Raw genomic sequence first — 12,054 nt, 5'->3', positions numbered from 1 at the left:
ACACTTGTTAAAAATAGTGCATGGGGGGAGCAATGTCTGAAGTTGCTAAAGTCACATCTGACTCTTTGTGACACCGTGGACTACACAGTCCATGGAATTCTCCAGGCCAGAATTCTGGAGTGGGTAGCCTTTCCCTTCTCCAGCGGATCTTCCCAACCCAGGCATCGAACCCAGGTTTCCCACATTGCAGGCAGATTCTTTATAAGCTCAGCCACAAGGGAAGCCCAAGAATACTGGAGTGGGTAGTGTATCCCTTCTCCAGTGAATCTTCCAGATCCAGGAATCGAACCAGGGTCTCCTGCACTGCAGGTGTATTCTTTACCAACTGAGCTATCAGGGAAGCCCATAAAAATGTTTGGTAAACTGTAAATACTTAATAGTGACCAGCATCGTTATACCACTTCCACCCTTCCCTACCAAACTGTGATACAAAAGCACTGTTCATTTTTAAACAGTACACTTGTAAAAAAAAAAAAAATAGTGCATGGCAGGGAGCAAGGTCTAAATTGCTGTCATTAATATTTAACAAACTGCTAATCTGAATAGAAAGTCTAAACTTAATTTTATACTGATTTCTTGAACTACAAAATAATATTTCAAATTAAAATCTCCTTTGTAAGAACTACTTACTGTTTACTTGAAAGTTCATGTGAAAAAATCTGACAATATTTACCTCAGAAAGTAATGTCAATGCATGGACACTATATACAGAAGGAGTTATGTTTGAGGTTTCCATTGCAGGTGATAACATATCTAAATAAGAAAAAAGACAGGTAAAGATATAGTTAGGTTTTTTTCCCACTGAAAAAAACTACATGTTAAACATGAGAAAAGGGAGGATTTTACAGCAATTATAGTGCTGGCTGAAATAATTTCTTCATGAGTGGTGGTGGTGTTCAGTTGCTAAGTTGTGTCTGTCTCTTGTGACCCCATGAAGCCAGCCAGGCTTCTCTGTCCGTGGGAGTCTCCAGGCAAGAATACTGGAGTGGGTTGCCATTTCTTCCTCCAGGGGATCTTCCAGACCCAGGGACTAAACCTATGTCTCCTGCATCGCAGGCAGATTCTTTACAGCTGAGCCACCAAGGGACAGATGCCTACAAATACAAACTTAAGTGTAGGGGGATCAATACCTTCAACATCAGATTCCAAATTGGTTCCATCTACCATTATTTTGGGAGAAGGCTTAACTTCAAGATTTCGCCGCAGCCATGTTGTCTGTTCCAAAGAAGAACCAGCAATTGCACCAATTGCATCCACTATTTTATGAGTCACATCCTGAAGAAACAAGGAGAACCCATTACATCTCTGTGTGTACACAGGCGCACACACAAAACTTCACAGACTATCTTATCTGACCTTCCCATTTTAGCTTTGAGAGCACTGAGAAACAGAGTTTTGGCAACAGCGCTCAATTCAGAATGACTTACCTGGAGGTCTCTTTGGTCTTTTTTATTCTCCAAACTAGGGTTTTTCATGATAAACTCATTCAGAACTCTGAAAGGGTCAAAGAAAAAAAACAAACAGGAAATATTAGTGTAAAGAAAATGATGTAACAATTTTTCACAGCAAGTGGTTTTATGGTCTCAATTTTAACTTTGTATGTGTAACGAATATGGGTAGATGTGGACATTCTATGACTCAGGTGAAATGCATAAACCTATGCATGCAAACACCTGTGCAAGGATGTTCATAGCAGCATTATTTATAAAATCAGAATGTCCAGCAATAGAAGACATAAACTGTGGTGTATTCATATGAAATACTAAACAGCAATGAAAATGAACAAATTATAGCTACATGAAATTACATGGATAATTTTTATTAAACATATGCTATATGAAGTAGTAGACATAAAACAGAGTTGTTGTTCAAAAACAAGGCAACATTTATCTGTGGCACTATATGTCAGAATAGAGACTATCTTGGGGAGAAGGGAAAGGACAGTAATTAGGAGGGAACTTGAGGGGACATATGGTGTCTCATTTCTTAATTTAGGTTTGTGATTGTACAGTTGACATCTTTACTTTGTAATAACTTATAATTTGTACGTTTTCTGTGATTTATATATTAGCAAAAAATTTAAAATCGTAAACCCCACCAATCTAATATAAAAATGGTTTCTTTATGTGTATAATAGATTAAAAAGAATTCTTGAATGTAAGAAATCCATTTCCATTGTTTGCTAAAATTCTACTCAATATTTAACTTGATTTTATTAACTATATGCATAATTATTTCCAAACTAACACATAAAGTGATATTGAAGAACAATCATATAAATTTCTATTTTATAATAAGGAATTTTTAGAGGATCAGTGGACTGGTTGGGAGAAAAAATAAACCACCCAATTTAAAAAAGGAGTTAGTTTTCTAGTATAAGTGAAAATGCCCAACTTTTAATTTAAATACTCAGAAGATACACACATTGAGAAGGAGGTAGAACACTTCATTATCTGAGAAATGAGAAAGGAAGAAAAAACAGGTGATGAAACAGAAAAATCTTGCAGGGGAGAAGGTAGAAGTCTGACAGTTGGTTTTAATTTTTAATGAGATTAGCAGGGCTGTCCATATATTCCTTCTTTGAGCCTTAGAACAATTTAGAGGTAGGTAAGGCAGGTATTATTACTCTTGACAGATGGGAAAATAGCCTTGGAAAAGTTTATTGATGTACCCTGGGTCCCAGAGATGAGAGTTAGAACTAGATATCAAAAGAGAAGAATCAGAAATCTTTATGGGAACACTGTTCTGATTTCCAGGGTTTACAGTTATCTCTCATCAATAAAAATTATCATACGCACTAGTTATCTTTATCTTTGGTCCAGGAATTGCAGATGCTGAGTCCACTGCTCTTTCCACTACACCTTCAATGTCATAAAACCCCTTCAGATTTCTGGTTTAGAAAACAGCATGAGGGTCTAGGGATCATTGCTAGGGTTCGCAGTGTTACTCAGCTTCTACAGGCTGACCAGCTCTCCTCCCCTGTCATCCTTGTTCTTCCACCTCCTCTCTTCTTCCTGGTGTAAGACTACATTCCTACATTTACCAAAATCTCGAGTCCATTTTACCAAAGAATCCTCTAACCCTAACCCTCCCTCTACTTCAAAATTTTCTAGACCACTGGTTGCCAAAGCAGAATCACTGGTTCCCTTCAGGACAACAGAGAAGCTAAGTCTGTATATAGAACCACCCAACTACACTTTTAAAAAACACCAGCAGAGCTACAGAGGTTGACTAAGGTTCAAGTTCTTTGCATGTGGTTGAGTTTACATCCCATTCAGTGGAATAGCACATTGAATGTCTGAAGTAACGCAAACAGGTTGGAGACAAGGTTATTCCCTTTTGGGAATTCCCCTCTTCTGTGTTAAGCAGTCCTTTTCAAATTCCAGGATGTAATGTAATCACTTGAGATCCTTGTTAAACTGCAGATTCTGATTCGGGTGGTCTGGGTTGGAGCTTGAGAGTCTACATTTCCAACAAGCTCCCAGGTGACTCTTGCTGCTGGCTGAAGGATCAACCTGAGTCACAAAGTTTTAGAGGAAATGCAGCCTTCTTTCTCACTCTTACCCCTGCCATTCCCTGGTCTCCATCCCCTCCCAGCTGTCTCTGGAATCTGGTGCTCCCAAGGAGGCCCCCGGTCCCTACAATCTCCTATGGAGCACTCTCCCCTTAAATAATAGTTATTATCAGCCAGGCACTATTCTAGGAATTTAATAAACACTAACTCTAAATGATCCTTGTAACAACTTTATGAGGTAGGCACTATTATCATCTCCGTTTTACAGATGGAAAGGTTATATAACCTGTGCAGGGCCTTATAGCAAAGAAGTAAAGGAGTTGGGATTTGAATTCAGGCAGAGTCTTTGCTGTTCACTACTCAACATAGTCAGGTTTCCTTACCATTTCAAATCACATTTTCTTCTGCTACCTTGTCAGTTCTCTTTCTTTTTGTGATCAAACAAACTCAAAGACTACTTCACACTAACTTTTTTCACTCTAACCCTTGCCCTTAACATCTGCGCTTATTATCTCATCCAACTCTTTTCTCCTAAATTACCAATCCTCTTCGGATCATCAATAAATACACCCTCTTTGTATACATCATCTTCCCTAATCTCTCTAAAGGGGTTAACCATGCCTTAACTTCTCTTTGCTTCTAGAACACTGAAAATACCTGTTTTTCTTCTACCTTTCTGATGTTTTTCTTTTCTATCTCCTTTGTTGGCCCCCTTTCCTTCTTTTCTTGTCCTGTTATATTTCAATCCCATAATCCACAGCACACAAACTTGCTACATCCCATTAGAAACAATTCTATCTTCTTTCCCCTATGATCTATTCTACTACTAACTTGCTGGTCATATCCCTCCTCAAAACCTGCCATCACTCCCATCCCCTGCCCAAGACCAAATTTCTTAAAAAAAAATGCAAATTCCTTTCCCATTCCAGCTCCCATGCCCATCTCATTCACCCACTGTTCCACTGCTATGCCTACACCACCACCAAAGCAGACAAGGCACCTTGCCCAGTATCCCCTCCCTGGTCCACAAAGGCTTTCCCCTCCTACCATCTCCACTCACTGAGCAAATATTTCCTGGGGACATATTATGAACCAAGAATAATGGAGAGTAAAAGATACTGTCCAGACATCATGGCGCTTGCAGTCAAGGGTAACTAGAATTTACCAAATAATCACGCACATTAACAGAGATCAGGAAACAACATGACAGAGAATGACTTTTTATGTTCAGCGTTCTGAACTCAAATGACTATTAAGTTCCCCTTCAGTCATCCTGCTCACCTCTGCCCCTTTCAATCCCACACTTTCTCATCACTAAGTGAGTACTGCTGCAAGTTTTACATTAGCATGTTTACATTTTGCATATGTATAAACACACAATGTTGCCTCCACAATCCCACTCCCCCCCAGAAGGTAGAGACACACCATCACCCAAAACATGTTATTCAGCAATCAGAGACAATGAACACTATACATTTGAAATCATATTTTTAAAGTGAAACTGCTTACCCAAGTATAAGAAACTGCCCTGGGGCTGGAAGGCTCAGTTGTATGGAATCTTTCAGAAGTATCAACAGTGATGCCCAGCTATCCACTAAATTGGGCACTGGAATTCTGCAAGATGAACACAGTTTCTATACACAGAGAAAGCCAATATCAACTTTAATTCTCCCTATATTTTCCCAGTCTTTACCATATTTTCCTACTTTCTCTGAAAATTTTCTAAATTTGATAGACTGTGATACTGTTATAGAACATTTCTGAAAGCTTTATATTTTCTACTCTTATTATATGTAAAAAGAAAACCAAGCATACATACTTAAAATATCCAGTGTAACTTATTACAGTAGAAATTTTGCCATAGAAATACCAGTTCTTAACCATACTGACTCTCAAAATGCAGCTCAATAAATTTGTTTAATTATTGACATCATAGTTACCTACTTCCTTCCCTATTCTCTCCACTTCTCTCTTACATTAGCTCTTTCTCCTTCACCTATGAGTCTCTATCTCATCTAAGGGAGGGCTGTCAATCTATCCTGAATATCAGTCTCTCACCTCTAGAGAAATTAAGATTCTCTTTGTTTCTTCTTGACCTTAACCCTAACTCTTCTACCTAAACTTAGATTTTAGGCAGTCCCTATTCTAAATCACAACCAGTTTACCCTAACTTCATGTTAGTCATCAATCACAAACTGATGCCAAGTTTGATAATTAAAATGGAAAAAATTAAGGTTCTTGAGTAAATTTATCAAAACTCAAATCAACGAAATTCTGTTCAGATGTCAGCTAAATGCAAAACTGGAATGCCATAACAAGAAGATATTGTCATATCATTCCATTAAAAAAAACAAAACAAAACAGATTAGACGACCTTGTGTTCTCACCTATATCAAAATAATGGATCAGTGGAAACTGGCATAGTTTCAAGAACAGGATGTAGTTTGTTTGTTTATTATTTTCTTACAATTCAGTGTTTTAATGTCCAGTGTACTTTAATGTACTTAGGTCTTTATATCTGTAGGATCCACATGACTGGGTCATTAAGAGGCCAACTGCCTTTATTAATATTTCCACAATGTTTTTCTGTTTCCAGTATTAGTTCTTTTAGTTTTAGAAGGAAAAAAAATAAGTAACTTCTTGAAAGAATTCAGGTGCCTTCTTCCTTGTTTCCTAATTTTTATACATTGCTAAATAAAGTGAGGAGAGATCCACAGCAGTTATCTTACCTTTGAATATAAGCATAGAAAAACTGAAGCATGCAGACTTCCAAAGAAAGATGTTTCTATAAACAAAAGAAACCAATTTTATAGTGAAGAAAAATGCTGCTTTTTCTTTCCCATAGTTATAACTACTCTGTATTTTACCAGTTTTAAATTAAAAAAATTAAAAGCAAACAAAATCAAACACTAGGTTGTCATCCAAATCATGCAGCTCTCTTCCATGTAGCAGGCAAAACACAAAAGCTATTTAAAAAGCTGAAAATGGTTTAGAAAGAATCAAAAGATTCTCAATTCCAACCCACCCTCATATACAAAGCACACCCCAGTCATTATTTTTAAATGATCCATCGACTCTATAAGTATCAACACTATTTTAATCAGCCTATGCTTGGCCGGGCTATCAGATTTAGGTTCTGACTTTTTTTTTTTTTAATAAAATGGAATTTAAATCTATTTTACCACAAGTTTCTGTTAAACTAGAATAGGTAGATAGGTATGCTGCTAAGTCGCTTCAGTTGTGTCCAACTCTGTGTGACCCCATAGACGGTAGCCCACCAGGCTCCCCCGTCCCTGGGATTCTCCAGGCAAGAACACTGGAGTGGGTTGCCATTTCCTTCCCCAATGCATGAAAGTGAAAAGTGAAAGTGAAGTCACTCAGTTGTGTCCGACTCTTTGTGACCCCATGGACTGCAGCCTACCAGGCTCCTCTGCCCATGAGATTTTCCAGGTAAGAGTACTGGAGTGGGTTGCCATTGCCTTCTCCAGTAGGTAGGTATAGTTGGTTCCAAATCTGAACTAACTCCTAATAGCCTAAAATCTATTCTCTAAAGTTAGTGCTGAATGTAACATATAATAAAAAGAAGGCACCCGCCCTTAAAAATCAGTAATAGACAAGAAAATAACACTGATGTCCACTTTCATTTACCCAATTTGATTTGTTATGTTTTGACACCAACTATTCCCTTGAAAATTTCCCCTTGTACCACATGAGGAAAAATCAAATATCTGATGAATTCAGAACTTAGTATATTGAGAACAGGGTTGGCAGCAGTTGAGGAGTACAGAACTTGCTCTTATTTGATTTTATATCCTTCACACTTAGTCCAATGTCTCTGGCACAAGTAGGTGTTCAAAATAAATACAGTGAATTGAGCTTTCACAAGCAAATTTAAAATCCTATCACAAATGCCCCAGTGGTGATTACAGAACAGTAAGGAAATTGTTAAGAAGTTTGTAAGGACACTGGCTATTTTTGTACACAAGTAGTACACTCTTTAGGCAATAGAAAAAATAATGCAATATTTTCAGATATGTGCAATAATTCTTTCAAGGAAGTAATCAGGGCTATTTTGGCTTGGCCTAAAGTCTAATGTTAGCAGTTGGTAAATATTTTTTAAGAAAATTGAACCTTAGTGTTCCTGAAATAAGTAGCGGAAAAAGTAGACAAGTTCATAACTTTACTAACTTGTAGACTTTTAGGTCTGCCTAACTAGAGACAACGCATTGGGAGTGCAAAGACTCTGTCACTGACTTCTTGGTAGCACAGATTGTACATGGTCAAGAAATGACACCAACTAGAACTAAAGTTATAGCAAAATGTGAGGAGCTTACAGACTTAGACCCTCATTGCAAAGAGAGAGCAGCAAGAGGCTGTGAAAAAGGAAACAACCGAAGTGAACAGACCTTGGGCTCTGGCTTCTGTGCTTTTCCTCTACACGACCAGAAAAATCTCACCTAAGAATCTGGCCCCACACTTACTCGCTGCCTTAGACGTACATATGGAGCGCTACGAGCAGTGAACTGCTCTTCACTGGCCACAGGGAGGATCATGCCAGCGGGTCACTGTAGATACTGGTAACTGTTTTTATTAGGGCAGAGTGAGAACACATGCTCTCATCTCTGCAATCCATTTACAAGGATGCATTGTACAAAAAATAACTTCCCTACCAGGGTCATCTCTGAAACACAACTGTAAACAAATCAAAGGGTAGCTCCGCTTACCTTGTCCTTGGCTATGGCTGGGGGCTGCTTTAAGACATCTTTCACAGTCTGTATAACAGTCTCTGCTCTCATGACACTGATAGACCGAACCAGTTCTACTAGTAAGAGCTGTTCTTCACTGGCTGCAGGAATAACCTGGAGAACACATCATTGTATTCACTTATGTACGGGTAAAGGTAAATCTTTTAAGAGAAATCACAGAATTAAGAGAATATTTTATGGCCTCTTTTAATATAAAGGCCCTTTCATGTCCCTTGATGACTTTAGGTAAATTTTATTTTTTATCAATATAATACATATATATTGTTTCAAAAAGACAAACAGGACAAGGTATCTTTTAAGAAAAAATAGCAGTGTGCTTGCACTTATGCCCCAAAGTGACCAGGCTCAACTCTTGGCTCTTTCCTATCATTTCTGAGTAATATTCATGGTTGTTATTTTTCCTATTTCAGAATATTTTCTTCAATTTTACATATTATCTACTGACATCCTACTTCAGAAGACAAACTTCTGGTTCTATTACACTCTTCTCCCTATCCTTCCACCATAGTTACATCATAATTTCATTTAAATCTACACCCAGTATTCATATGATTACTTATAGTTATGTTGTATATTACCAGTACACATATTCTCTTGCACGACTTTTTGTTTTTCCTAAACTGTTTTTTTGTGTGCTAATTTTTAAAATAATCATTTATTCATTCCAACTGAAAAATCTTAACAAGTCTACATTAATAAGATAATCTGCTTCAAAGAAATAATTGTTTTATTACAATATTTATTTCTATTTATTTGGCCATGCCAGGTCTTAGTTATGGCACGCAGGATCTTTAGTTGGTGGCATGCAAACTCTCAGGTGCGGTATGTGGGACCTAGCTTCCCAACCAGGGATCGAACCTGGGCCCCCTGCATTGAGAGCACGGAGTCTTAGCCACTGGACCGCATGGAAGCCCCAATATAATTGTTTTTACTTTAATAGTTTTTAAGGATCTTCATAAAGAAACACTGAATATGATGAACTACATATGCATACTTTCATTCATTTCAGAGTGGTTTATGATGTGAAGAATTATTTATGCATATTTTATGTTGCCCCAATTTTCACTAAAACCATGATGAAAAAAATAAAAGATGTAAGAATAATTACATATCAACCAGAAGATGTATGAAATGAATGAATATATATCAATGGAAAGTATTACAGTGCCCTATTTGCAATGTTTTATATGTAAATGTGTTTAAAAATATGATAGTATACACAAGAAAACATAGTTTTTCTTATGCAGTGTGACTTCAGTTGGATTTTTATATCTTTACAAAAAAAATCTTCCTTAATTGTCACAACATATTTAATAGAAGTGTGTGCATATACGCAAGTGCATTTGTGTCTACACTGTTTTTATTTGCTTGGCCTTCTCTATCATAAGTTTATCCCCAAAGAATCCAACAACTGTAAATCTCCTCTAACTACATGCTCAAAACCATCAGATCAGATAACTAACCTACCTTTTCCCCTTCATGCTTTTTCTTGAGATATATCTGATAGATGTCTTTCTGTTCTACCGTGGTTTGGTACTCTCTAGGCTTGCTATATAGTATCATCTTGTTTTTTCTCCTGTGACCATCAGCCTTTCTTTTTTCCTGTGTTGGAACTCCTATTTCTTGGATCCCATACTGCCTTCTTTCTTGTTTTATTCCTCCTCTGCTGGAGATACATCTTACAGTATTTGAGAAAGGGTGAATCAACTGCAATTTTTTTTGAGACACTTCAAAGTCAAAACTCACCTGAGTGACACTTTGGCTGGGTAAAGTACTACCGATTGAAACTAACTTTCCAATCATAAGTTCTAGTGTTGCTAATGATAAGTCATATCATCATCCATTGAATATGACCAGTATTTTCTCTTTAGAAGGTTTTCAGACCTCCTTTTCATCTCTTGTGATCTGACATTACTTGCTGATCTTTATGTAGACAGATCTCTTTTCACAGTGCCTATAAAAATTCATTTCCTTTACTTCTGGGGAATTTCCTTGTACTATTTCTTAGATACTTTTCTCCCCTCGTTTTTTCTATTTCTTCTTTCTTCAAAAAAATACTGTACCTCCAGTATCATTTCCCTAATTTAAAAATCTCCTTTCCTCTATTTTCCATAACTCTAAATTTACATTCTATATCTGATATTTATCTACTTTCACTTCTCTTATACTGATTTTGTTTTGCTTCTGCTAAAAAATTTTGACATTTAAGACAATTTAAAATTTTTGCAATAGTCCTTCTCTCATTTCATGGATGTAATATAATTTTACCTGGTGAACTTTACATTTTCTTCTGTTACCTGCATATTACTTTTGACTTTCTCTATCTACTTGTTTTGGTCTTTATCTAATTTTCAGAGGCTTTTTTCATGTGACTGGTATTCCTTGGCTCTCTATTTCCCAGGTAACTCAGCTGGTAAAGAATTTGCCTGCAATGCAGGAGACCCTGGTTTAATTCCTGGGTTAGGAAGATTCCCTGGAGAAGGGATAGGCTACCCACTCCAGTATTCTTGCCTGCAAAACTCCATGGACAGAGGAGTCTGGCAAGTTATAGTCCATGGGGTTGCAGAGTTGGACACAACTAAGCACAGCACAGCAATAATAATAACTATATGCAAATATATTTACAGCGTCCTTATTAAGTGCCACATATTGGTAAGTGCCATATATATATGCATACCCTTCCTCCCTCCCTTCCTTCATTCCATCCACCCTTCTTCCCTTCCTCCAGTTCTGATTCTCACAACCCCATAAAGCAGCAATGCCAACCTGAGGACGTTATATAGCTAGTGAGTGGAGAAGTCAATATTTGAACCCCAGGGACCTGGTTTCAAAGTGTGAGGTCTTAACAACTGTATTCCTACTGCCTTTCAAAAAGAAATTACAAGGTGACGGGAAGCCAAGCATTTAGGTGCAATACTACTGGATAGGTGGCCCTTCCTGTGTAGTGCCAGCAGCCTAGTTTTGGAGTCCTTTTTTGTTGTTGTTGTTGTTGTTGTTGTTTTTAGGAGACACAAAAATTTAAGTAGCTTAGGTCAGGCCATTTTCCTAGAGAGGAATCCTAAACTCCTACCTGAACAACATAATGGCTTCCTGCCATCTTGCTGGGGTGAGGTTGATTCCATTTTTCAGAATGTAGACTTTTCCTGACTGCTGTTTGAAGCATGATGTCTAATTCCTACCTGTATGAACCTTGTACTTGGATGCAATCTCAAAAATGACAGAATGATCTCTTTTCGTTTCCAAGGCAAACCATTCAATATCATAGTAATCCAAGTCTATGCCCTGAGCATTAATGCTGAAGAAGCTGAAGTTGAACAATTGTGTGAAGATCTACAAGACCTTCTGGAACTAACACCCCAAAATGATGTCCTTTTCATCATAGGGGACTGGAATGCAAAAGATGTCAAGAAATACCTGGAGTAACAGGCAAATTTGGCCTTGAAGTACAGAATGAAGCAGGGCAAAGGCTAACAGAGGTTTGTCAAGAGAATGCACTGGTCACAGCAAACACCCTCTTCCAACAACACAAGAGAAGACTCTACACATGGACATCACCAGATGGCCAACACCAAAGTCAGATTGATTATATTCTTTGCGGCCAAAGACGGAGAAGCTCTATACAGTCAGCAAAAACAAGACCAGGAGCTGACTGTGGCTCAGAAGAACTCCTTATTGCCAAATTCAGACCTAAATTGAAGAAAGTAGGGAAAACCACCAGACCATTTAAGTATGACCTAAATCAAATCCCTCACGATTATACAGTGGAAGTGACAA

General features: G+C 37.6%; 1 protein-coding gene across 10 annotated transcripts in view; it reads right to left on the bottom strand.

The window, feature by feature from the left end:
- The window catches only part of DOP1A (DOP1 leucine zipper like protein A), a 124,471-nt gene that overhangs the window by 12,214 nt on the left and 100,203 nt on the right, over positions 1 to 12,054 (bottom strand). For all 10 annotated transcript variants that reach the window (XM_055534901.1, XM_055534904.1, XM_055534903.1 and 7 more), the window contains 6 exons: positions 8,239 to 8,373; positions 6,244 to 6,299; positions 5,024 to 5,128; positions 1,428 to 1,494; positions 1,131 to 1,275; positions 674 to 753 (listed from right to left, as the gene is read on the bottom strand). In XM_055534901.1, coding sequence (XP_055390876.1) covers positions 674 to 753; positions 1,131 to 1,275; positions 1,428 to 1,494; positions 5,024 to 5,128; positions 6,244 to 6,299; positions 8,239 to 8,373 — 588 coding nt within the window. The remainder of the gene's footprint in view (positions 1 to 673; positions 754 to 1,130; positions 1,276 to 1,427; positions 1,495 to 5,023; positions 5,129 to 6,243; positions 6,300 to 8,238; positions 8,374 to 12,054) is intronic.

The sequence above is a fragment of the Bubalus kerabau genome, chromosome 9 (assembly GCF_029407905.1).
Source record: "Bubalus kerabau isolate K-KA32 ecotype Philippines breed swamp buffalo chromosome 9, PCC_UOA_SB_1v2, whole genome shotgun sequence".
Lineage (NCBI taxonomy): Eukaryota > Metazoa > Chordata > Mammalia > Artiodactyla > Bovidae > Bubalus > Bubalus kerabau.
The sequence above is the reverse complement of the archived record's forward strand: the minus strand, read 5'-3'. Positions and strand labels throughout refer to the sequence as shown.